Source organism: Hyperolius riggenbachi, chromosome 2 (assembly GCF_040937935.1).
Source record: "Hyperolius riggenbachi isolate aHypRig1 chromosome 2, aHypRig1.pri, whole genome shotgun sequence".
NCBI classification, from domain to species: domain Eukaryota; kingdom Metazoa; phylum Chordata; class Amphibia; order Anura; family Hyperoliidae; genus Hyperolius; species Hyperolius riggenbachi.
In genome coordinates, this window is record NC_090647.1 from 462,240,970 (window position 1) to 462,267,537 (window position 26,568).

General features: G+C 44.5%; 1 protein-coding gene across 7 annotated transcripts in view; it reads left to right on the forward strand.

The window, feature by feature from the left end:
• FAM222B (family with sequence similarity 222 member B) overlaps positions 1–26,568 on the forward strand; it is a 183,179-nt gene that overhangs the window by 146,172 nt on the left and 10,439 nt on the right. For 4 of the 7 annotated variants that reach the window (XM_068265902.1, XM_068265903.1, XM_068265906.1 and 1 more), the window contains one exon: positions 6,085–6,194. In XM_068265902.1, coding sequence (XP_068122003.1) covers positions 6,173–6,194 — 22 coding nt within the window. In that variant the 5' untranslated portion in view covers positions 6,085–6,172. Of the gene's footprint in view, positions 1–5,803; positions 5,942–6,084; positions 6,195–16,062; positions 16,115–20,583; positions 20,665–26,568 lie in introns of those variants that run through there. The other 3 variants (XM_068265908.1, XM_068265907.1, XM_068265901.1) reach the window with 3 other exon arrangements.

Below are 26,568 nucleotides of genomic sequence, written 5' to 3' on the forward strand. Positions count from 1 at the left end.
CCTTGCCTGGTCGCTAGGTTCTTGCATTTCTGTATCTAGCTTGTTGCAGGCAGTTTGTCTGTTGACTAAAAGGTCTTCTTGGTTTCCTATCTTGCGGTATTAACCCCGACCTTCCGCCGGTTACTCTTCTAATCGCGTCGTCCATCTCTCTGCCGAAGAGATTCGTGCCATCATATGGTATCCTGCACCAATCCTGTTTTGATGCGGGATCGGCTGCCCAGGATTTTAGCCATAAAGCACGTTTGGTGATGACGGAGGAAGCCATTGCTCTGGAGCTGCATCTGATTACATCTACTGCTATCTCTCCAACAAAGTCAGCCGTGAGATTGAAGTCATCTAGTGCGGCTATTATAGCATCCCTGTCTGTTCCCACTCTTAGTGCTTCTTCTATATTCGACGTCCAAGCTCTCAATGCTCTAGAAATAGACGTCAAAGCAATAGCTGGTTTAAGTGCGTTACCAGTAATTGTATAAATCTTCTTTAGCTCTGCATCCATTCTTTTTTCCAATACATCTCTGAATGATGTGGCGTTTTCCCTCGGTAACGTCAATGGTCTTGCTAGGCGTACCACTGAAGCGTCCACGATTGGTGGGTTATCTAAGGATTTAGTTTTCTCCGCTTTCAGTGGGTATAATTTTGAGATTCTATTGTTTATAGGTGCTCTTTTGTCTAGTTTTTTTTTCCCATTCTTCCTTGATTATATCCGCAATTTCATTCATTAATGGAAAAGTGGTTGTCTTCTTCTTTAAATGTGTAAAGTATTCTTTGTGTTTGAGACAAGAAGAGACAGAGCGCACTCAGGGGAACAGTACAGCAGTAGATTGGGTGAATTCTTGTCTCAAACACAGATACTTTTGCCACCGAGGTGGATACCAAGAGCAGCACCTTTATCCTTCCCCTCTTCTACCCTGCCACACTGATCGCTCCTTCTGTTTGCCGGAAGTAAACCGCCTGCTTCTTTTCTAAAGTATTCTTTGTGCTTAGTGGCACTAGTGGAAGGCTCTTCTGTATCTTCAGTGTCCCATTCTATTGCTTGTTGCTAAATACACCTTCATGGAGTCCTGAACTGCCTGTGTAATCATCTGTGAAACGTCCATGGGAGTTTGTTCTCTGTCTCTAGCTATTTCGCTGAAACATCTTCCGCAGACCGCCTTGTCAGGGAGAGCTTCTCTGTGGCAAGCTCAACATCTTTTATAGCGAGGCGGAGATCTTGATCTGCTCCTGTATCTAGGAGTGGGGCTTCTCCTTCGAGATCTTGACCTCGAGCGATTACTCTTATCCTTCCGATGTTTCCTAGGACTGAACGAAGAATAAAAAATTGTTCAGCTCCTGAGCAAAAAATAGGAATCGGGTAAGAACCTACCTTGTTGCCCATACCTTTCAACCCAACGCTGGTCTACTGGTGGCGCAGTGGGAGGGATAGTAGCAGCAGAAGTGGCTGACGGAATGAAAGCAAAGAAAAGATAATAAGCCTCCCGAATACGGATAGTTACAATAAAGCAATAACTATAAGTTACTTCTGACAGCTTATAATCCAAAGTTACCACTTACTCTGTCTGGGAGCCTCCGGAGGTGCTACATCTGGAACAGTCTCGCTGGGAGCCTCAAGTCCAGGATCAACATCCATACTGAACTGCCAGCTAATAACTGAAAAATTGCTAAAGGCAATGTGGTAACGAGCAGATACCACTCTATGGCCGCCGGACGGCATTAAATGCCTGCACCTAGAGTGGATACACCCCCTGCCCATGCTCGAACACAGAGCCAATCGGGGAGAGAGGCAACGCGCTGCTCCGCCCCCTCCAAGCGCCTGGAAACCAATCCGCATAGAGGATCGCTGGGCGGAAGTGCGCGAGCGGAAGTACGTCACCGGAAGTGACGAATGCGTTCCACACCCGGCCGGACGAGACACCATTTCCTGAAACTAACGCAGAAGGAAATAAAGGTATTAAACTCCCACCGCGCCGATACAGTGGCATATTTAATGCTTACATAAGTTAAGTTGGCAAATGATACGCAGCATAAGAGTCCTTTAGACTACCGCCGCGGAAGCCGCCCTCCGAGACCAGCAGATACGAGGGGGACCCACGCCAATTTATAGCTTATAAGGTCACGCATAAGAAAAAATACGGCTACTGTTTAAGTAGCCAGGTAGGGCGTATAAAATAAAAATTGATAGGCAAATCGTGCCCCTCTAGAGATGGTCCTGTGAGGTGAGGTAGAGGACAAAAAAAAAGACTTGGGCGGGGGGGCAGGAACGATCAGAATTTATAATTACAAGGTCCTATGGGGTAGAAGTGGGCGGGGCATCTACCCAGGTGTTTGTGACATGGAAGCATAGGGAAAGACATAGTAAGGAGGTGACGTGGTTGGATGGTTGGTGCACGGTGGGTGCTCGGGTGCTGTATGCCTTACGGACGGTTTGCGCTATTATGCGCTTCCACGGAGGCTGCCTCCTTACTAAGGGTATGTCTCTTTGATTCATTCAACTGTTTTTGACTGCAAGTCATTTTTAATGTTGAAGTATGCGAATAAACAAGCTGAAGAAGTAGTGTTGGTCTTTCTGCTCTTCATTCCTCTATGCCAATTATATTACGCTGTGTACCAGAGCACGATTCATACAGGCCAAGAAGGGATGTACTGCTGACACCACTAGCCTCACCAGCTCTGCTGTGAGATACTGTAGTGCTAGCCTGCTGTCCACTCTTTATACCTGCTGTGATTACCAGTGACACTGCCTTGTCACTACATCATGCACCCAGAACTGGATGGAGTGCCTGCTTTATCTTTTTGATTACAAACGCTAAGAGCAGGCATTTGATAGCTAAAATGCTTGTTTATGATCATTTGGCCATATGAAATCTGTAAAGGTTCCCCTGTCTTCTGTACTCATCAAAGAATATATTCCACCATGGCTGATTGCTGAATGCTCCAGCAATCAGCCATGGTGGAATATTTTGGCTCACTTCTTTGCCTTTTAGTACTTTGGGAAGTCTCCTGTTTCTCCTCCCCCTTTCCATAGCTGAGCCAACTGTGCATAATCTGCCACATGCTGCTGAAGCAGTGATGGGCAAAACAACTGCAAACTTTGTCAACTCTACAGTATAACTTCTATATCCGATTGGTGATCTTAATACTTTCTCTTTGCCACCATTATAATTGCATATTTATTAAAGAGCAATCATGTTATTGTCACAAGTGGTCCATGCTTCATTATCCGTATCATATATTTCACCTAGATTGATGATATTCAGCTCCATCCATATGAATATAGAATTGGGTCAGCTGTAGTGATGGGTCGTTCGCGAACGAGCCGGCTCTTTGCTGCGAACGACAAGAGTCGGTTCTCAGTTTTGAAAGAGCTGATGCTCTTTCAGCCCACACAGCTCTGATTTGCTGTGTAATAAAGGGCGCTGAGGCATGCTGGGAGATGTAGTCCTCCTCTTGCAGCTTGTAGGAGTGTATGGGGCAGAGCAGAGCAGTAGCAGGAGGGATTGCACCAGTCAGAGAAGCAGTCTGGAGTTGTCATGGAGACGGGGGTGGGGCTTTTACTCCGATTCTGGGTGGTGTCTAGTGATATTTAATGGAGAGCCGATTCAGAGCCGTAAGAGCCGGCTCTTTAATGGGAGCCGATTCTCCGAGAAGAGCCGGAATTCCCATCACTAGTCAGCTGCAAAACTTCTTGCGTGTGTGCGTGCGTGTACGGGGTGGGGGGCTTTGAAAATAAAAATGGACACTTAGCTGGGGCTTCTATCGGCCCCCTGCAGCTGTAATGTCCCACGCCATCCTCCAACGATGCTCCGTTCCCCGCCACCGGTCCGATATTCGTCTAAGAAGATGAATAGTGCTCACTCCCGCACGCGTCATCGGGAGCTTACTGCGCAGTACAAAGTCTTCTTGTACGCTCCCGATGACGTGCGCAGCCTCAGTCTAATTAGACGGCGGATTAGACCTGGACCGGCGATGGGGAACAAAGCATTGTTGGAGGATGGCGTGGGACATTACAGCTGCAGGGGGCTGATAGAAGCCCCAGGTAAGTGTCCGTTTTTATTCCACTCCACCCCCCCAGAACTCCTTTCAATGTGGCCACTTCTCAAAGTGGTGATCTGGGGCAAAATAGCAAACACAGTTGAAACAAACCCCATTGTTCTCCACTCTCCCTGGTGGGATTCAATAAATCTACTAAAGGGGCCCATACACTGGTCGATTTCAGCCATCGATCGATCAGAAATTGATTCTTTCAGATCGATTTGCAGCCAATTTTGATCGATTTCGATTGATTTGATCGATCTGACGAAGGAAAATCTAGGTCGATCTGCTGCTGCCAGCAGATTGATGGCCCATAGAGTTGCATTGGATCTAATGGTCCAATAATGCATTTAGATAGATTTCCAATAGATTTCATTCTGAAACCTGTTGGAAATCTGTTTCTAGTGTGTGGCACACATCAGAGAGATTCCTGTCAGATTCGACTTGACAGGCATCTGACAGAAATCTATCTGATGGTTGAATTTGCTGCAAATCTATAAGTATATGGCCACCTTTACAAAGCTGCATAAATTAGCATAATACTGCATTCAACTTAGAACTACTAGCATCTCATTAAACTATTCTTACTCCTTCATTGATACTACTGAAAATGAAGATCTATGAAGCAGCAGACAGATCACCATTTTATAGTAAACCTCTGGCTATAGTAAACTCAGGCCCCAAGTCCCAACCATGCTCCTGTATGAATTTAACAATGGAGAATAAATTCTGATATAGTAAACTTCTGATATAGTGAATTACTTGGCTAGGTCCCTTGAACCTTACTATAAAGGATTCTACCTTATAGAGAGCAGGGATTTTCAGGCAGTTATTTGCTAAAGTGGTGATCCTTACAGCAGATCAAAACGACTGTATATTAAATCTGTCAAAAGGCTTCTGGCGATCAGGTTACCGTAATTAGCCGCTCTAGCGCGTTTGGTGTGAAATAGCCCAATAGAGAGGATTCAGCTGCGTTTCGATTCCCAAATTGCTAGGCTAATGCAAGCCTATGGAGGTGATTGTGATTTGCCTAAATTTAGGTTGCGGTTCCTGTAGCATTTTAAGAGAGGATTTCATTCAGGGAATGCAAGGTCCAAACTCACATTCCCTGAATCGCTGTTTAGTGCAAAGATCGTTTGAATTAAAAAAGGGGGTGCTTTTTTGCAGCCTTTCTGTGCCTTGTTGATCACTGGTGTATATTTATGGGATCACTTTTACTGCAGCACTTGCAATTTGCATAAATCACAAAGGTGCTGCATGCACCATTTTTGAGCGATCATAGTTAATTGCAAAGTGCAAAAATCGCAATTGCATTTTGCAATCGCAAATGTGAATGCACCCAAGTCTGTTTCACACCAAAAAGCACTAGCGATTTTGACAGCACTTTTGCTACTGGCAACTTTGAAAAGATGGGGGGGAGGGAGGGTAAAATGACAGATGATCTTGCTAGTAAATGCATAATCTATACTCTATTTAATTTATCCTTTGGGGAAAAAAAATGAAATCCGCGTAGTGTAGAAGCAAGCGTGCTGTATGATGATAGCTTTGTGGATGGATGGGTTTGTTCAGGTCACGTCCTCCTGTGATGGCGGACAGCCCCCTCTGGCTGCAGATGTGACGGCAGCCATGTAGAGCTGGATGTATATAGTGCCCAACAGCCGCAGACAGGCCCCCTAAAGACAGATGAGGGTGGGCGGAGAACGTCTGGTCCTTCTAGGAGTTTGCGCATGCGCCTGACGTCGTAGCGCAGAACGTAGTTGTGCGTGCTGACGTCGCCGGCGGCGGGCGGACCAATGGGAAGAGTTCGTCCCTCTCTTAGTGCCTGCTGATTCACCAAATAGTGATCGGCAAATCAGTAGGCACTAGGAGGACGGGGCTGCGCTGCCATTCATCCGCTTCCCATTCAGCCCAGGTGAGCGGCGACGACCTCCGGTTTCCGAGCAGCAGGCCGCAGCGCAGTGTGTGTGCGGCCCTCCCGCGGCTACGCCCCGTGGCGTGTGTGTCCATCCATTACTGATGTGTGCTCTCTGTCTCTCCCTCTCTCTCTCCGTACAGGGCGACCCCCATGCGGTGTTAGTGCGGCTCTGCCATGCTGGCCTGATACCCAGGACACGTCGCCTTCCTGCTTCTCCCTCTCTCGCAGATGAACACTGGACTTCAGAAATGTAAGTGTGACGCCGCAGCCGCCCTGCCTGCCATTGTGCTGGGCCTGCCTCCAGCCTGTCTCTACGTACAGGCACTTATGTCATGGCAACTGCAGCTTACAGGCTGGACAAATGCCTTGTCTCTGCAAGGCTGGCAGTCTCTTCTGTGGAAAAGTACAAATCTGGGGCTGTGCAAACTTCCATCAGTCTTTACTTTTCTTCTGTGTGGCAATGTAATCATTGATAAGTACTTCTAATCCACTGTAAAACTTGAGGTCACATGACTGCTCCTATGTCCCTGATTCCTATGTGATAAGGTGTTGTGGTGGCCACTAGAGGTTTAATCTGAGTACTAAACTAATGAAGGCTATATACTATTAAAACATGAGCAACGCTTATGTAAAAAGATATATAACCATTAGTGCATGCTGGGAGATGTAGCGTCAAGCTCCAGTAGCCAGGAGGCTTCATCTCCTAACATGCACTTGCGGTTGGGGATGTGCTGGACATTGTGGGTAGTTTGAACCACAGCATTGACAGCTGCAATATGGATCCTCTCATTGAGGGAGCTTCCTCTGCAGGTAAGTTTTTAACACTCCACCCCACAAAGCATACATTTTGTTTTGTTTTTTTCATAATCGGGTGTTCGGGTAGCTTTAAGTCTATACAAATTTTCCAAGGTTGCAGCCCGGAAAGATTGTTCTGTGATCAGTTAATGTACAGAGGAGCTGCTTGCTCTGCCCAATAGAGGGGTGTACTGCTGCAGAGACTACAGTAATAAAGAGGCCAGTTGGGGATCTAACATTATTAATCACTAATTACATCAGTGAGGTTGGGGGAAACCTGCATTTGCTTTCTCAATCTTTCCACAAATGATCTCTTTGGCTGATAATTGACCAAAGTGTAGGCCCATACAAGTACTCAATCGCTCGATGGGGATTGGGAGTTTGGGGCTGCTGTACATACACTGGATTCTTAGTGACAGTTATTAGCCACCTCAGCCACATTTTCTCTAGTGTGTGTACTAGCCCTAACTCTGTGTGGACATAGCTTTAAATATGTAGATTCTTACTTAACTGTTATTGATAAGTTACTACCTTGTATTACTAAATCTTCTATCAGGTTTCAGAACAATCATGATTGCCGATTGAAAATGCTGCCACCACTAGCTCTGTGCCCAATACAGTACAATGATCTAAAGCTGTCAGTTGCACACCACACCCACCTATGCTGACTGAATGTTGAATGGGCTTTTTCTGTCTGTTCAGTCAAATTACCAAAATTCTTTAAGAGATATTTTAGCAGATGGCTATTTGAGTGTTTGTTTTTTTTCTTTTGTCGAACTGAAAGTGCTTGCGAGGCAGCCACTAGAGCACACACAGTAGGCAGTCTTAGGGAGTCTTGTCCAAGTACTCCTTACTGAATAAGTGCTTGTTAACTGAATAGGAAAAGCTGAGCATTTAACCAAGGTCTTCTGTCACACAGAGCCCTTAACCAGAACACTATCCAGCCACTGCCAATTGACTAGTGCATGGATACTTTAATTTGTTTTGGGAAGCTAATGATCAATTAAACAGAAACTGAAATGAAAATAACATTACTTTATGAATTATTAATTTAGTGTTTGCCCATTATAAAATTTTCTCTCCCTTATTTACATTCTGAAATTTATTACAGGTGGTGATATTTTTACTGTCAGTTGCAGCTCTGCAGAATGTTTGTATACTCAGTATTCCAAAGCCGGCAGAGATACCACCTGGTATCCCAGAATGCTTTGGGAGGAGAATTCCACATAGCTAAACAGCCTAGGCTGTGACATTACTGGGAGGGCAGGGCTGCATACAAATATACTGCAATATATAGTAGTGTCATTCTGAGACCTGGACAATGTAAAAGTGGATATTCTTAAAAACTATATTCTACTATATGTCATTGTGGTGCCTCTTTCATCAACAGGTTGATTAATCAAATGGTCTGTCATTTGCTTTGAATCTTTTAGCTATGTGCAGACTTCTGGTTCAGCCAGTAATGCCAGTTCCTATGCATCAAAAAGCATTGGAAATATAGTGCTTCTCTTTAAATCCTGGTCATATACCGGTACATTTACACGACACATTTTTATTTAACCACATTGAAAAGGGTTTACTGAATCAAATATACTACAAAACTTTAGATGTTCACTGCACTGTTTAAAGACTGAGGACTTGGATGTACTAGAAATTGCACGCGAAAGATCCAGTGGGTTAAAAGTGGTCCTCTAGTGATTTGGGTGTGCTCTGGACCATTCGATTGATAATTCGACCATCCGAGCAGGATGGAAGATATCAGTCAATCACACTATTGTTCACATATTATTCGATCAACTCTGAATTGCGTTTTGCATTCAGAGCATGGAGGCACAGCATCGGTCAGATTGAGTGAAGGTTGTATGTTGCCTGTAGTGTGTGGGCCACTAGTCGATCCACTTTCAATTAACCATACTGAAGTTGACTGTCCAATAAAATTGTTGATTGAATCAATAGCTCGATGTATGGCTAGCTTTAAACTGTCAGATGTTAACATTGTATCCTGACAATTGTTACGTCTCTCTGCAAACATGCACTTTCCAGTGACTGAAAAGCAAACCGGCCATTGCTTACTTTTTAAACAAGTGAGTGTAGTGCAACTTTGCTTCTATATGATGCATGTATTCTTGTATTGTACAGAGATTTGGAGCAATAAGTTGACAACTCCAGCTTGGATAATTTGACATGGTCTATCTATTATTGGTTTTAATTCAGTATAGCTGGGAGTGTTTGTTCAAATTGGAATATTTATTATAGTTTCAAATACAATGATTCATTTGTGTGAGGCCATTATTTTTATGACAATTATAGCAGTCATCTTCTATGATTATGTACAAAGCATTATATCAGCATGTTCATATAATACAAAGGCATAAATGTGGCCACTAATGCATACAGTTGTCTTAAAACATATAGTTGTTACAACAAAGTTGTTTTAAGAGGTGGACATTCTGCCTTTACTAGCTTACACCTTTAAAGGACAGCTGTAGTGAGAGGGATATGGAGGCTGCCTTTTTCTTTTTAAGCAATACCAGTTGCCTGGCAGTCCTCCCGATCTACACTCTCCTAAAGGATTATAAGGAACACCATACTTTTGCCTTCAGAACTGCCTTAATTCTACATGGCATTGATTCAACAAGGTGTTGAAAGCATTCTTTAGAAATGTTGACCCATATTGATAGGATAGCATCTTGCAGTTGGAGATTTGTGGGGTGCACATCCAGGGCACGAAGCTTCCATTCCATCACATCCCAAAGATGCTCTATTGGGTTGAGATCTGGTCACTGGGGGGCCATTTTAGTACAGTAAACTCATTGTCGTGTTCAAGAAACCAATTTGAAATGATTCGAGCTTTGTGACATGGTGCATTATTCTGCTGGAAGTCATGGTCAGCAACAATGATCAGGTAGCCCCTGGCATTTAAACAATGCACGATTGGCACTAAGGGGCCTAAAGTGTGCCAAGAAAACATCCCCCACACCAACACCACCAGCCTGCACAGTAGTAACAAGGCATGATGGATCCATGTTCTCATTCTGTGTACGTCAAATTCTGACTCTATCGAAACTCCTCAGACCAAGCAACATTTTTCCAGTATTCAACTGTCCAATTTTGGGGAGCTTGTGCAAATTGTAGCTTTTTTTTTTTTTTTCATTTGTAGTGGAGATGACTGGTACCCGGTGGGGTCTTCTGCTGTTATAGCCCATCTGCCTCAAGGTTGTGCGTGTTGTGGCTTCACAAATGCTTTGCTGCATACCTTGGTTGTAACAAGTGGTTATTTCAGTCAACGTTGCTCTTCTATTGGCTTGAGTCAGTTGGCCCATTCTCCTCTGACCTTTAGCATCAACAAGGCATTTTTGCCCACAGGGCTGCCACATACTGGATGTTTTTCCCTTTTCACACCATTCTTTGTAACCCTAGAAATGGTTGTGCATGAAAATCCCAGTACCTGAGCAGATTGTGAAATACTCAGACCGGCCTCTCTGGCACCAACAACCATGCCAAGCTCGAAATTGCTCATCTCGCCTTTCTTTCCCATTGTGACATTGTTTGGAGTTCAGGAAATTGTCTTGACCAGGCCCACACCCCTAAATGCATTGAAGCAACTGCCATGTGATTGGTTGATTAGATAATTGCATTAACGAGAAATTGAACAGGTGTTCCTAATAATCCTTTAGGTGAGTGTATAGGTACATACACCCGTCGGATTTTCACAAACGACCCGTCGTTTGGACGTCCAAACGACCGGTCATTTGCAAAAAGCCGACGTGTGTACCAGCCTTAAGTGGCGGCAGAAGTGTTTGACATCATCATCATCCGATCTGACAAGATTAGCTGCATGCTTGTTTCTGATCTGCTGCATGCTTGCTCAGGGTCTATGGCTATAAGTATTAGAGGCAAAGGATCAGAAGGATGCCGGGCAACTGGTATTGCTTAAAAGGAAATTATGGCAACCACCACATACCTTTTGCTACAATTGTCCTTTAAGGATTCTGTGCCGGATTATCCATATAGCAAGCTTCATACAGACGCTAGATGGTTCTCTGTCGAGGAGGCCATTCTAGAATTAATTCTAGGTGTAGCTAGTATGTACAGTGGCACCCAAACTATCTCACTCCCCCTGTACTGTCAGATCAGCTTGTCTTAACACTGGCTAACTCCATTGCTCCCCTCCATGCTGATTTGTTGTTCACCTTGAATCCCACCACCCCATGTAGACAGAGGCAGATATATCAAAACAAGCACTAAGAAAAGTGGAGCAGAACTGATGCAAATGTAGAACCGATGTTCAGAGTGACTAATCAAAATCCTTGGTCTGTTCAGTTCCTCCACTTCTGCATGTTTTGCTCCAGCTTTCTTTGCACTGTTTTTTGGTAAATTCGCTCCATAGTTTCTACTGCAATACAGGGATTCTGGGAAAATGCGGTCTAACATCTGTCCTTCCTACTTTGTTGGTCACATGGTGACACTTGACTGACCCAGCAGCTGTTGGCAGATTGGAGGAATTTGCAAAGAGGAATCTGTATTGCAGTACTGAGCATATCTGGCCCACAGAAAAGGGTATTCTGTCAAATGTTTTATGTACAGTTAGATCTCATTTTCCTAATTAGTATTAGAATTTGCCTTGTTTAAAGTTAGGTTTATGTGGAGTTACATTTTTTTTAATTTTGCTGTTGAAGTGCAAACCAGGCGTTGTTTTGGGTGACATTTCATAATGAGTGCTGTACGAAGATGCTGCTCAATGTTTGGTGTGACGTGTGTTCTGCTCTTTGGAGGGAGGAGGCTGCGGTGGCAACTTCCCGCTGCAAGTACCTTATAAAACATTCAGAGGATCAGTAGCTGCCATTAGAGCCATCTGATCTGTCATAATATTTAGACGAAGCACCCTCATCTATTTTACCATATATATCAGTGGGAACATTAGAGAAAACCCCTACCCTGCTCTTTCATTCTTCACTGCTCAGCTTGCTTGTTGATCAGCCCTGATAAAATCCCAGACTGAGCATTGTCTGGCTTTGCTCAGGAATATTCATAGCTGAGTGATTATAGCAGAGACAGAAGGGGGCAGGCTTGGGCTTGAAAAGACATAAAAAAAGACAGTCTCAGCTATGATTCCTGAGCAAAGCCAGACTGAATGCTCAGGTCGGGGATTTTATCAGGGCTGATTAGCAGGCTGAACAGTAAAGAATGAAACAGAGAGCAGGGTAGGTGTTTTCTCTAATGTTCCCACTGATATATATGGTAAAATAGATGAGGGTGCTTTGTCTAAATGTGACAGATCAGATGGCTCTCATGGCAGCTACTGATCCACTGAATGTTTTTTAAGGTACTTGCAGCGGGAAGTTGCCATCGCAGCCTCCTCCCTCCAAAGAACAGACCACACGTCACACTGGACATTGAGCAGCATCTTCGTACAGCACTCATTATGAAATGTCACCCAAAACCACGCCTGGCTTGCACTTCACGTCTCTCATTCACCTTAACCTCCTCAGCGGTATGGACGAATATATCCGTCCATCACCGCCGGAGGTCGCCGCTCAGGCCCTGCTGGGCTGATTTTTACAAAATAAAAAGCAGCACACGCAGCCGGCACTTTGCCAGCCGCGTGTGCTGCCTGATCGCCACCGCTCTGCGGCGATCCGCCGCGAGCAGCGGCGAAAGAGGGTCCCCCCAGCCGCCCGAGCCCTGCGCAGCCGGAACAAAAGTTCCGGCCAGCGCTAAGGGCTGGATCGGAGGCGTTCTATTGAGATCGCAGCCTCCCTGGCGATCTTAATAGAACGCCAGGGAGGTTAAAAGGAGCCCAAGATGAGACATGTGGAGGCTGCCAAATTGATTTCCTTTTAAACCTGATTTCCTGGTCAGCAGTGTCTGAATCACACACCTGAAACAAGCATGCAGCTAATCTTGTCAGATTTTTAACCTCTTGACGACCAGCTAACGCCGATTGGCATATACTGGTCGTCTGCGGGTTACCATGGAAACGGCCGCTCGATCGAGCGGCCTTTCCATGTCAGTTCACGGAGGGTGTTTCCGTGAACAGCCGGAGAGCCGCCGATTGCGGCTCGCCGGCAAAATGTAAACAGGCGGGGAAAAAATCCCCGCTGTTTACATCATACTGCGCAGCAGCGCCGTAAGGCAGATCGGCGATCCCCGGCCTCTGATTGGCCGGGGATCGCCGGCATATGATAGGCTGAAGCCTATCCTTCAATGCGCAGGATGGAAATCCGTCCTGCGCAGCTCACAGGGAGAGGGAGGGAGCAGGCGAGACGGCGGAGAACACTGCGGAGGGGGGCTTTGAAGAGCCCCCCCCCCCGCTAAGCAAATGCAGCCGGCGGCGATCAGACCCCCCCCAGCAGGACATCCCTATAGTGGGGAAAAAAGGGGGGTAGTCTGATCGCCCTGCTGCACTCCTGATCGGTGCTGCGGGCTGTAGAGCCCACGCAGCATCGATCAGTGAAAAATCCCCTGGTCGGCAAGTGGTTAACAAACAAAAAAATCTGATCTACATGCTTGTTCAGGGTCTATGGCTTAAAGCGGATCCGAGATGAAAAACTAAATATAACAAGTGACTTGTCTATATATCTTATCTAAAGTTTAGATAGTTTACACAGCAAATCTATCTTCAAACAGCTTCAACAGTATATTATTTTTTTCCTGTGATACGATGGGAGCAGACATGTTTTCTGCTTGTCACTATTACACAATTACACACACAGGCAAGCTTATCTGTATCTAGGCATGCTAATCTGCATATTCTGTGAAAACTCCACTCTTATCTCCTCCATTATGCTGGGAATACACGGTTCGTTTTTGCCTTCGTTTAAACCTTCGATTCGTTCGGTAAACGAATCGAGTGTTGAAAACGTATGTGAAAATAGTCATAATCTCATTATAGTTTCGATTAATAGACCCCAAAAACGAACGACTAGTGATCGAACATGTTTGATATTATCTCTCTTTATCCATCTAATCGAGCCATTGGTAGGCTTGATGGCTGTTCAGATCGATTATATATTCGTTTATGCTAGTCCGTCCCTGTAAAAAGGGATTTTCGTTTCGTTTCTTTGCAGCCTTCGATCATTGGAAAAACGAAACCATCAGAATCGGAAAAAAAAACGAAACCGTGGGTGGTGATATTAACTGTATGACTGATTATTTCGGGATCGAAAAGGACAAAAGGCACAATCGAAACGAAGGTTTAAACGAAGGCAAAAACGAACCGTGTATTCCCAGCATTACACAGGCAACTGATCCTGTATCTGCACTGCAGCTCTCAGATTGTGAAAACTCTGCCTCTGAAATCTATAGCTAGTAACACCTTTTTCACCTGCCCAGACTGAAATCCCACAATCCCTTGCAAGCGCCAAGGCACTCTGGAGAAGCTGTGGGTGTGGCTTGTTTAGTTTATAGGAAATTAGGGTATTAAAACCAAAAACGTATTTGGCTTGAGGAATGCCCTATAAACAATAGGAAAGGAACACAATTATGCAATGAGTAAAAGTTCATCTCGGATCCACTTTAAATGCATTATAGACAGAGGATCTAGAGCACAGCCAGCCCAATGTGCATTGTTTAAAAGGAAATATGGCAGCCTCCATGTTTCACCTTGAATTCCCTTTAAGAGCTTTACAAGGACATTACGGATACCTATACACATTACCATCTGTACTATTACCTAGATTCTCTCAAACATTTTAGTGTCCCTTAAAGTGGACCTGAACTCTTGCACAGGACAGAAGGAAAACTTAGAGAAAAGCACCCTGCATGTATTTAGAGAGTTTAGCCTATTTAATTCCCCCTCGTCTGTGACTGAGCACACATTGTAATTCGTTAACCTTAGCGGTGTCAGCTGACTGCTGTGGCAGAGATCTCAATTGTAAACACAGGATGTTAATGTCTGCTTCTATGAAAGCAGGAAGTAGACACTGCAGATTTATTGCAGGATTTGTATGAGCTGTAACAAAGATGGTTTTTCTTTAAAAAAAAATAAGCAAAAGAATAATCTTTAGAGCAGAGGGGAAGTTCTGAGTTCAGGTCCTCTTTAAGCTGAGGCCAGCACCACCAATATTTTCAGTGAGTAAGCTAGCTTACTCATCTTGTGTAAGCCTGCAAGTTTGTTATGGTCAGTCTGTGGAATGATTGGTACAGAAGTCTTTACATGTTGTTTCTGTCATATCAGTGACAAGCAATTGGGATACAGTTGGCCCGTCTGTTCAGCATGTAGGGCAAGCAGGAGGGTCACTTATATTGAATTAATACACTTAACGTCCCTCTTAGGCTAGGTGCCCTTGGACAACAGTGTTTAGTGGTATCTCTTTTGCTGCCCTTTTTGGCTTTAATACCACCATTACGGCTCAATCTCAGAAATGCTGTGGTGCAGCATTTGTGATCGGCCTGCGATAGCATAGCTGCTGTGAGCTCATCCCCATAGCCGTTTAGTAGCGATACACCATTAGGCATCATTCAAACTAGAGCGGTTTACTAGCGATTTCAGCAGCGCTTTCTATTGCTGGCAATCACTAGCGTGTAAAGTGTATGGCAATGTTCACACTTGGTGATCCCCTAGTGTTAGTGATCTGCTAAAATTGCAAACTTGCTGCAGGCTGCATTTTGAGTGATTCGGGAGCGATTGCGGTTCAGTGTTATAGAATTGCAAAAAGCTATCGCTCAAATAACTTTCCTGTGCAGTAAAAAAAATTGCTGCAAAGATTCCCAATGTGAATGGGGCCTTTTTAATCACTGGTAATTCCTAGAAGGCATAATCGCTGCTGAAAACATTATAGTGGGCGAATTATGCCTCATTTCTGTGCTGCGTGCAACGCAGGTGGGCGTCGCAAAGCATGGCACTGCGTTGTTATGCAATTTCTCCCAGGTGTTCTCATTCATTTAGAATGAATGGAAATTGCATGGTTGCTCAAAAATCCATGTAAACTATGTTGGGAATTGCAGCACATGGGTGAGAACGTCCACGTACTCTTGCACACTCGCATTGCTGAAAATGCAATCGCTAACGTGCAAGTTATTTGTGTTTTTTCCTTGTTTTTTTTGTTTTTTCATTCTGGGTAGACTTGATGGATGAATGTCTTTTCAACCAAACAAGGCCTAACTCTACCATGTGAGCTGAATTATCATATATATTTTATAACACTGCTTCCTTTGTAGGCATGGTTTCCTTCTACCAGATACCAGAATGTAATAGTGTCATCATTTCACTACATTATTTTTTGCAGTGTGTAAAATTTGGAACAATGTGGCAGTGGTCTGTTTCTATCTCCATTAAATTTAGTCAACACCCACTTTTCTGTTTTTTTGTGAAAATCTAGAAATACTCCAGACAAGGAAAGCTCTGCCTAAATTTGGATCCTTGATAGAAATGTAAGTGCTTGCTGGCCTCAGATACTTCACGATACTTTACAGATAAGTGGGATCTGGGCAGTGCTGTCCCCAAAGGACTATAGTGGTGTCACAATCCCCTGTCTGTCTTCAGGGCGGCCTCTTGCCTGTCTGGAGGGGGAGACTGAAGGGTCAGGGTTTCCAGACCTGCTTGATGAACTCTTATCTTGTTTTGTCACTGAGATGTGAATACAGACACTTTAGTGCAAATTTGCCCATTTTGAGGTCAGTAGAGTAGTGGATGGCACATATTGAGATGAGAGGTTTAAGCTGGCCAGCAGGCAATTGCTCACTCAGGTGGTAGTGATGGATTCACCTACTTAATCCCCTGCAATAGTGTAGTATTAGCAATAAGACCATACCTGAAACGCTGCATTCCCGTGGCAGAACAATCAATACTTCCGAAATCCTGGGGCAAAATTCAACGAATTTCCAGGTCATGGATTTTGCTGCCCGGGGAGGCAGAGCTTTTTGCAGTAGATTTTCCTCTGCTCGTGTCAATCTCTGCCTCCTTTCACCCCTCTCAGAGAAAGACAGGGATGGGACGAGACAGATTGATGTGAGCAGAGCTACTGCACAAAGCTCTGCCTCTACCCGGATGGCTCCCTGTATTTTGCCCTGGTGATTTCCAGGGTATTGAACATCTGCCGTGGGAATGCAGAATTTCATCTATGGTCTTATTGCTGAAGAGGACTGCCCAGTAAAGAGGGTGTTTTTTTTGTTTTTTTTTGTGCTTCACTCTTTTAAGAACCAGGCTGTTTTACTTGTTTTTGTTTTGCAGTCCGAAAGAGTTAATTTTTAGGCATGGAAGGGACAGTTTCTGTCTTGTTGGTCCTTGGCGGAAATGTAATAAACATCACTCTGTGTTCTCCCCAGGCTCTTTTAGCCGATTGCTCCACCTGGCTAGTTTTGGTGAGCACCCGGCTGTTATCAGCTCACCTCCTCTTATGCTGTAAGCAGAATTGCTCACAGAAGCAGCAGCCCTGCATTCTCTCGTCTCGCACCACCCGGCTAATTTTTCCTGCCACCCGGCTGGAAAAAAATTCTGAGCTAGTGCAAATATGCATGGCTGTCACAGTAGCACTACAAAACCTCCATGAATGGGTCAGGTCTTCAATCTAATGCTATGTATGTATTCCAATCTATATTGCCTGAAACAATTTTAATGCTTTTGGATGAAACGAATGAGAGCACATGTCCCCCAGTGTTACTGGCCTCATTCACACCAGTGTGCTTCTGTCCGCTTTTTTTCAGCAAATTGTATCTGTTGTAAACATTATGTGCTGAAAAAAAGCGGACAGAAGCGCACTAAGTGTGAATGAGGCCTAAGTTGGGTACTACTCAGCCCCACAATTATACTTCCCATTGCCAGCTGCAGCAGCACCTCTCCTACTTATCTTCCGCCCCACCCCTCCTCATAGAGCACAATGCTCATTGCTTATAAACCGTTGCCTGAAGCAATCACACTTTGGGCAAAATGTATCCGGCATGAGGACAAGGCTCATGATCTGCTCTGACACATGAACTTGTATTTTTGCATGAGGACAGCAGAATGCCTGTATGTCCTACCCGTCTGTAAAGTTAGTAGCCACCCCTCTGAATTGTTTCCTGTCCCCAAAATCCTAGCTTTGTCACTTCCTGCTGTAGCTCTGAAGCCTGCTGCAGTTAATTCTGCTATTTTATCTAATCTGCATTCAAAGGAATACCAATTCTCTGAAAATGACTTTAATTATAGTTTATCAAGGCCATTGTCTTAGAAAAAGAGTTCTGACAAGCTGCAAGTTCTAAAGTGACGGATGCTTGCGCGCCTATGTAATTGAAACGGCATTCGTTTTAGATTTCTTAAGGGCTCTTTTCCACTATGAAATGCGATTGCGATTCAGATCGCAATCGCGTTTCAATTTCCACCATGCGATTGCGATTGAGCTACTATACTCATTGTAGTACAGCTCAATCGCATACAAAACGCGGCAGGACGACGATTGCGATTTGACCAAAATCGCATCGCAATCAGATCGCACTAATGGAAATTGCTGCTGCAGTTTCCATTAGTTTAATGTACCTTGCGATTTGTGATCAGAATCAAATCGCAAATCACAGGCTAGTGGAGAAAGGCCCTTAGGGCTCTTTTCCACTATGAAATGCGATCGCGATTCCGATCGCAATCGCGTTTCAATTTCCACCATGCGATTGCGATTGAGCTACTATACTCATTATAGTCCAGCTCAATCGCATACAAAACGCGGCAGGACGATTGCGCTTTGACCAAAATCGCATCGCAATCGGATCGCACTAATGGAAATCGCTGCTGCAGTTTCCATTAGTTTAATGTACCTTGCGATTTGCGATCAGAAGCAAATCGCAGGCTAGTGGAAAAAGGCCCTTAGGGCCCTTTTCCACTAGCAATCGCAATCACAAATCACAAACGCCAGCGATTGCGATTTTTCATTAAAGCGGAATATAACCCTGCATTTCAACTTTGCTTTAAAACATTATTTACAGTATATTATATGCAACCAGCATTTTTTTTTTTACTAGACCAGCATTGGAAGGGTTACACAGGGCTTTAAAGTTCCTTTAGATTTCTGCAGACGCATCCGAAGCTGAAAAGAGATACATTTTGTTTACAGAAATGTATCTAAGTGTTGAATGTGACTGAGAAGGATCTTGGAGGACAGCCAAAGAGTGTGTTAGGGCCCGTTTCCACTAGAGCGAATCCGCATGCATTGTCTGCATGCGGATTCGCATAACCAATACAAGTGGATGAGACTGTTTCCACTTGTCAGTTTTTTGGTGCGTTTTTCTGTGCAGGATTTTTCTGCACGGTAGGGCCTGCAGAATTCGCCTGCGTGAGGAATGCAGGCGATTCGCAGGTTATGTATTTAATAGGGAAAACGCACATGCGTTTTTTGCCGCGAATTCGCACGAAAACTAATGAAAATTGAACCAGGCAGTGACATGGTTAAATTCGCATATACCCTGCCTATGCGAAATCGCGGCAAAAAACGCACGCGGAATCGCATCCGCATGCGATTTCGTCAGCGGTAGAATTCCGGTGATTCGCACCGCACTAGTGGAAACGGGCCCTAACTGTTTATCAATAGATACATAGAATGTAACGATCTGAACTTCTGCACATCTCTCCACGGAACTTGAAACGTCTGTGTTAACCCTTCCAATGCTGGTCTAGTAAAAAAAAAAAATGCTTTTTGCATATAATATGCTGTAAATAATATTTTAGAGCAAAGTTGAAATGCAGGGTTATATTCCGCTTTCTGTTATGCGATTGCGATTTGTGATTTTCATTTGCATTGCATTATCATTGTAAAAATCGCTCCAGCAAGCGATTGTGATTTGCGATTAGCGATTTCCAAATCGAATCACTGTAGTGGAAAATACTTCTCGTGATTTCTATGATAAAGTAAAAACTCTAGCGATTTAAAAATCACTAGCGATTTGCGATTCAGCAATTCCCAATCGCTCTAGTGGAAAAGGGCCCTTAGGGCCCTTTTCCACTAGCAATCGCTAGCGTTCACGCTAAACGCTAGCGATTGCTGAATCGCAATTAGCGGCGATTCCCCGACGTTCGCGGTCGCGATTTTGCTATGCTATGCACTGCATAGCAAAATCGCGGCAAATATCGCTCCGCCGCGCGTTCGCGTTCCCGACAAACGAATCGCGGTAGTGGAAATGACCTACCGCGATTCCTATGTTAAAAAGCAAACCGTAGCGATTGTAAAATCGCTAGCGGTTTGCGTTTTTGCGATTCAGCCAGCGCTGGTGGAAAAGGGCCCTTAAAGGGATTGCCGGCCGCAAAATCAAATTGTTTACCCACTGCTCTGTGTTCATTATGCAGCCTGGAACCTCACCCTGCATCGCAAACACTCCAATCTAATCAGAAATGTTTCTGCTGTAGTAAATATCATGTCAGCCTGGCTTTATTTGGTACGTTGTCGACGAGAAGGAAGCATGTCATCACCCTGCCCTCATTCCGGCTCCTCACTGGCTGAGGGCAGTTCATTGTGACATGAGGCTGGAATCTGATCTTGCTGTTTACAGAGCAAGCTAGCTGGAGCAGATTCTAGGGGAGGAAATGACCTCAGAATTGGCTTCAGTCAGAGGGAACCAAAATGGCAAATGCCAGGAACAGAATTCTCTTTATTCATTATATAAAATTCACTGAAATCAAAATGTGGACAGTACAATACTGTACATCTGTTATGTAAGTAGAACAAGTGGTTATAGACCAGTATGTGTTTTGTCTTTCCCTGGCACAGTATGGCTGCCCTGCTGTAATTTGGTCTTTGTGTTCATATTTCCCTGTTAGATGTGGTATTGGCTCTGGATTTGCACAGGACATACCACTATTGCATATCCCATAGTTATGGTCAGTAAGCTTGGAGGTGTAAACCTAATGTTCTGCCTACTGACTTATACCTTCTTTCTAACAGGTCTAGTAAGTTGCAGAAATCTGCTTTTCCGATGAGGTGCGATTTCGATGTAGCACAGTCACCTGTCTCCGCTAGCAATTTGTAAGTCCCTTAGTGACAGTTTTTGTTGTCTTGTTAATGCTGGAAGTGATTCTGGTGTCTATTAAATGTTTTTTGCATGACCGTTATTTTTTTGTCCCTGGAAGCAAGAGAAACCTCTAACTGAATAGGCATTGAGCATCAGTTGTTTTGTTGGTTGTAGCTGCATGGTTATTAGTGTTCTGTGAGGAATGGCATAGATTGTGGAGTTCACTGTGGCAATAATATGCCATTATTATAGTCTGGGCTGGATGATTCATGAGAACGAAGAAGCAGATTCTCCTAAAAATATTGAATTGCTAACATTAAGGATATCCTGTTAGTGGCTTATCCTTAACTATATAGAGCACCAGTTGCAATATAACTTCAAGACTCACTCTGGCTGTTGTTCATGTCTTTGCTTCACCCATAAGGGCTCTTTAATTTGAATTTTGCTTTCTTAAAACAGAAGGTATTTTTGCAATAATTTTTAAATGAGCAACTGTGGTTTCCCAAGATGCATCACTCCCAAATATGCAGATCTCATTAAGTCCATAAAAGCAAGGCTCACGTCAGACACAGAACATTTATATTGCCCTTTTTCTCCTTGTGGACTCATAGCGCCAGTGCTGCAGCTACTATTGTGCGCTCTATGGGCAGTAGCCGTGAGTCTTGACCATGGTCTCCTCACTGAATAGATGCTGGCTTACTGAACAGGACTGGTCTCCTGCGTCAGCCCTTAACTAGTTCACTATCCAGCCACTGCACACATCAGAACCACTGATCTATAGTGAGCCTATAGCTTATATATTTTACAGAGCCACATCAATTCAACATGCATGTATCTGTTTTTGGACTTTCTGGTCCTCATCACTGCGTGGCATGGATCGTTATGGTGCCAGTGCATGGCATGTGATATGGCTATATGGGATAGAGCTTGGAACATTACTACAGAATACCTAGAAATCTCATGGTGACCCAGAGAGTACTGAAAAGTCCTCTTTAAATAGCAATGCTAAATGTGATTTTGGCTTCTTAAAACGCACTTGCAATAATTCAGCTTTAAAGTTGAACCAGAGATGACGCACCCTCATGTATTTTACCTTATAGATCGGTGGGAACATTCGAGAAAACGCCTACCCTGCTCTGTTTTATTCTTCACTCTTCAGCTTGGTTCTTAGCAGCCCTGACAAAATGGCTTTGCTCAGGAATCATTATAGCAGAGTCTGTCTTCTGTCTTTTCAAGCCCAAGCCTGCCCCTTCTGGCTCTGCTATAATGACTCTGCTATGATTATTCCTGAGCAGAGCCAGAAGGGGGCAGGCTTGGGCTTGAAAAGACATCTGAGAACACACTCGGCTATAATGATTCCTGAGCAAAGTCAGACTGCATGCTCAGTTGAGACTGTTATCAGGGCTGATCACAAGCAGGCTGAACAGTGAAGAATGAAACCGAGAGCAGGGTAGGTGTTTTCTCTAATGTTCCCACTGATGTATATGGTAAAATAAATACATGAGGGGGCTTCGTCTGTGGTTCCCTTTAAGCAAGAGCTTTAAAGAGAATCTGTAACGTCAAAACGTCCCCTGGGGGGTACTCACCTCGGGTGGGGGAAGCCTCAGGATCCTAATGAGGCTTCCCACGCCGTCCTCAGTCAGGGGTCTCACTGCAGCCCTCCGTACAGCGGTGACGTCAATATTTACCTTTCCGGCTCCTGCGCAGGTGCTCTGACGGCTGTCGGCTCCGAAGTAGGCGGAAATACCAGATCGCCGTCGGGTCTGCTCGCCTGCGCAGGCGCAACTTTCCGGCGCCTGCGCAGTAGAGCGGACCCGACTGAGATTGGGTATTTCCGTCTACTTTGGAGCCGAAAGCAGCCACAGCGCCCCCGCTGCAGCCTGCAAAGGTAAATATTGAATTGACAGTCGGGTCAGTCGGGCGGCTGTTCGGAGGGCTGCAGCGAGACCCCTGTGGGACAGAGGACGGCGTGGGAAGCCTCATTAGGATCCCGAGGCTTCCCCCACCCGAGGTGAGTACCCCCCAGGGGATATTTTTGATATTACAGTGTCTCTTTAAGGCAGTCTAAAGTGTTGTGTGTAAAGGAAATTGATACGCAATGGACACACAGCAATTGTCAGTGCTTCTCCTTATGTCCCCTGTACATACATTCACTAGGTTTATTTGCTTTTGCTTACAGTGCTGCTGCAAATTTTATTTTTTTGTGGTGCATTGGATGCATTGCCATTTCCATTCATGAAATGGCAAGTGTATGCACTAATCTGGATTGGAACTGGAGAACTGAGAAGAATATGGAGTCTGCCATGGCAGCCCTGCTGCTCTATTCGGCTGCAGTAGTGTCTGAATCAAACCAGAAACAAGCATACAGCTAATCTTGTCAGACCTGACATTGTGTCTCCTGATCTGCTGTATGCTTGTTCAGGATCTGTGGCCAAAGGCAATTGATATTGCTTAATTTAATTGACCAAATGAGGGAGTTCATCAGTAGAGGTTGTGAGAGATGGAGGTGTTATGGATATTCAGATAAAACACCAGGATGGTCGATGGCTTTAACTATAGGTGGCGTGTTTATCTAGTTATAATCCTCTTTGCATCTTTCCCTTTCCTTAAAATATTGATGTGTGTGGAACTGGATGCAATTTCATTTTGCTTACATTGGTACTTTTTCTTTTTTGACTTTCTATTTTTAACTTTTATTTACTTAGAGCAGGGGTGCCCACACTTTTTTGGCTCGTGAGCTACTTTTAAATTTTCCGAGTTCAGGAGATCTACCAACATTTAGGTAGCTACGTATATGTGCCTACAGTATAGGTAGATAGGTATAGGTGCCTCCAGTATTGATAGCTAGGTGTAGGGGCCTTCAGTATAGGTCGCCAGGTATAGTGTAGTTAGGTGTAGTGGGGGGGGCCTGGGCCACTTACCTCCCTCCAGTTCCAGAGGCGGTGTCTGGGGCAGATGAACAGCGGACGAGTGAGGGGTCGCTCCGGCGGGCGCCGGGCAGGCTGCGTGGATGCTTTGCGCCCAACGCCGCCCCCGGCAGCCATGACGTCGCGGCTTTAGTCTTTCCAGTTGCACCCCCCCTGCATTTTGATTGGCCAGCAGCAGAATCTGATGACACGCTGCCAAGCAGGCGCGTTATACAGCTGCCGGCCACTAAATTTAATGTGACGCGACCACTTGGTCGCGATCTACCAAATAGGCGGTCACAATCTACTGGTAGATCGCGATCTACCTATTGGGCACCCCCGACTTAGACTCTGCAACCCAAAAAAACCTCTTTGGGGGGATACTTGCCTCTGGAGGGGAAGCCTCAGGGTCCCAACGAGGCTTCCCTGTCCTCTGTAGCCTGGGGGGAATCCAGCGCTGGCTTCCCCCAAAACCTCCTCTACAAGGCTTGACAAGTTCTGCACCTGTGCGACAATATTTACCTACCACGATCCTGCGCAGTAGCGGCTCTTTGTTCGGGCTAAGGTGGAAATAACCTAAACCAATTGATTCACTCTACTGTGCAGGCGCAAAGAACTCACGCCAGCGCAGTAGAGTGGATATGATCGGGTTCGGCTATTTCCGCCTTACCCTGAACAAAGATTTATTGGGCTAGGCTAAATAGTTGGCGTCTCACTTTTTTTTTTTTTTTCACTTTAGCCACGCACGTCTTATATTGAATGTAGTATTTGAGCTTAAAGTGGATCAGAGATAAACTTTTACTCATTGCATAATTGTGTTCCTTTCCTATTGTTTATAGGGCATTGCTCAAGCCAAATACTTTTCTGTTTTTGTTTTCATACTCTAATTCCCTATAAACTAAACAAGCCACGTCCACAAGTTTTCAGAGAGCCAAGGCACTTAAAGACAGTAGCAAGGGCTTATGGGAGCTCAGTCTGGGCAGGAGGAGGGGGAGGTATTACTAGCCAGAGATTTCAGAGGCAGAGGGGAGGAGGAGGGGGGATTAGGTTTTTTTGCTCAAGATGCAGATAAGCCTGCCTCGGTGTAATGTTTACAAACATGGCTGCTGTCACTATCAGGGCTGTGGAGTCGGAGTCGTGGAGTCGGAGTCGTGGAGTCGGGCAATTTTGGGTGCCTGGAGTCGGAGTCGGGAAAAAATGCACCGACTCCGACTCCTAATGAATTTGTAACTAATGAAAATAGAAAATATGATAAAATGTTCTATTTCTCAGATAAGTCATTAAAAATAATGTATATATACAGTATATATACAGTAATAGCTGTGCTTAGTCCACAAAAATGAAATAAACCAGTCAAAATTAGTTACTTGTGCTGCTTCAATAAAGCAGTCCCCGTATTTTTAAGGTCAGATATACATATCTGATTGTGACTGTATATATGATGTGTACACAGGAATCTCATATATACTAAATAACATCTATGCTGTAAGAATAAAGCCTGATGTGTAGCTGTGTCACTAATAGAGATGGTCAACGAGATGGAAATAATTCTGCATTGATGCTGATTTATGCAAATGTATGCACTCCCTTTGCTGATGAAATCAAATAATTTGATATGTTAAAATTTGGTTTGGTGACTACAAATTAAAGGGTAACTGAAATGGATGAAAAGTAAAGTTTTATACATACCTGGGGCTTCCTCCAGCCCCCTTCAGGCTAATCAGTCCCTCGCTGTCCTCCACCACCCGGATTTTCTGCTATGAGTCCTGGTAATTCAGCCAGTCAGCGCTGTCCGGTCGCATGCCGCTCCCACAGCCAGGAACATTCTGCACCTGCGCAATAGTGCTGCACAGGTGTAGTATGCTCCTGGCGGCGGAGTGTGTGCATGCGCACTACGCCTGACTGGCTCAAGTACCTGGACTCATAGCAGAAGATCCAGGTGGTGGAGGAGGACATCGAGGGACTGATTATCCTGAAGGCGGCTGGAGGAAGCCCCAGGTATGTATAAAACTTTAATTTCATCTGTCTCAGGTTTACTTTGTTACACAGTAGTACTATACTCTACATATGCACTCCCCACAGAGCTGCAGGGAATCCACTGAGAATGCTGTGCACATTGAACACAGAGGTGTTGTCTGTTTACAATCTCCTCATTCCCCTGCAGAGTACCTGCACATCATTCTTACATGTACCCACACTTACATTGCCTAGGGCCTGATAGATGATGTTTGTACCTTTTTACAAGTACTCTTACCAAGGACTAGTTTTAGTCTAAAGGGAATAAATATAGTAGTCTACATATCCTTCTCACTTCAGTTGTCTTGTAAAATTCCTAAGCGTTGGCAGTTAAGAGACGAATTTCATGTTACATACTTTTAATCAACAAAATTGTAATATGCAAATTAGAGGAGTCGGAGTCGTGGAGTCGGAGTCTGAGTCGGTGGAATTCTAAACTGAGGAGTCGGAGTCGGTGGATTTTTGGACCGACTCCACAGCCCTGGTCACTATATCACAGGAAGAAATAATCATATTCTAATAAAGCTGTTTGCAGCTAGATTTGCTGTGTAAACTATCTAAACTTTTTAGATAAGATATATAGACAAGTTACTTATTATAGTTAGGTTTTCATCTCTTCTACTGTTTTTAAAGTGAACCCAAACCAAACTTTTTTTATTATTTTTTTTATTCAAAATATTTAGCTGTACCGCTCTGACACATACAAAGATAAACACTCCTTCAAGCCTATGAGCATTTCAGTGCATGCTTTTCACCCTTCTCTTTTCATAACTAGGGTTATACAGGTGGCAGCCATTACTTCTGAGCTTAGCAGGATGTAAGATTATGGGTGTGTTTGTCATCAGCTACCCTCCCTCACAGGGGCATCGCCTAAGTGAAATCTCACACAAGCTGAGATCACCTCCCCTGTGACATCAGTAGCAGCCTGTGTTTTTTTTTTTTTTTTTTTTTTTTTTTTTTTCTCGCCTCCACCAGTCTGCCGGATTCTGTCCCGGC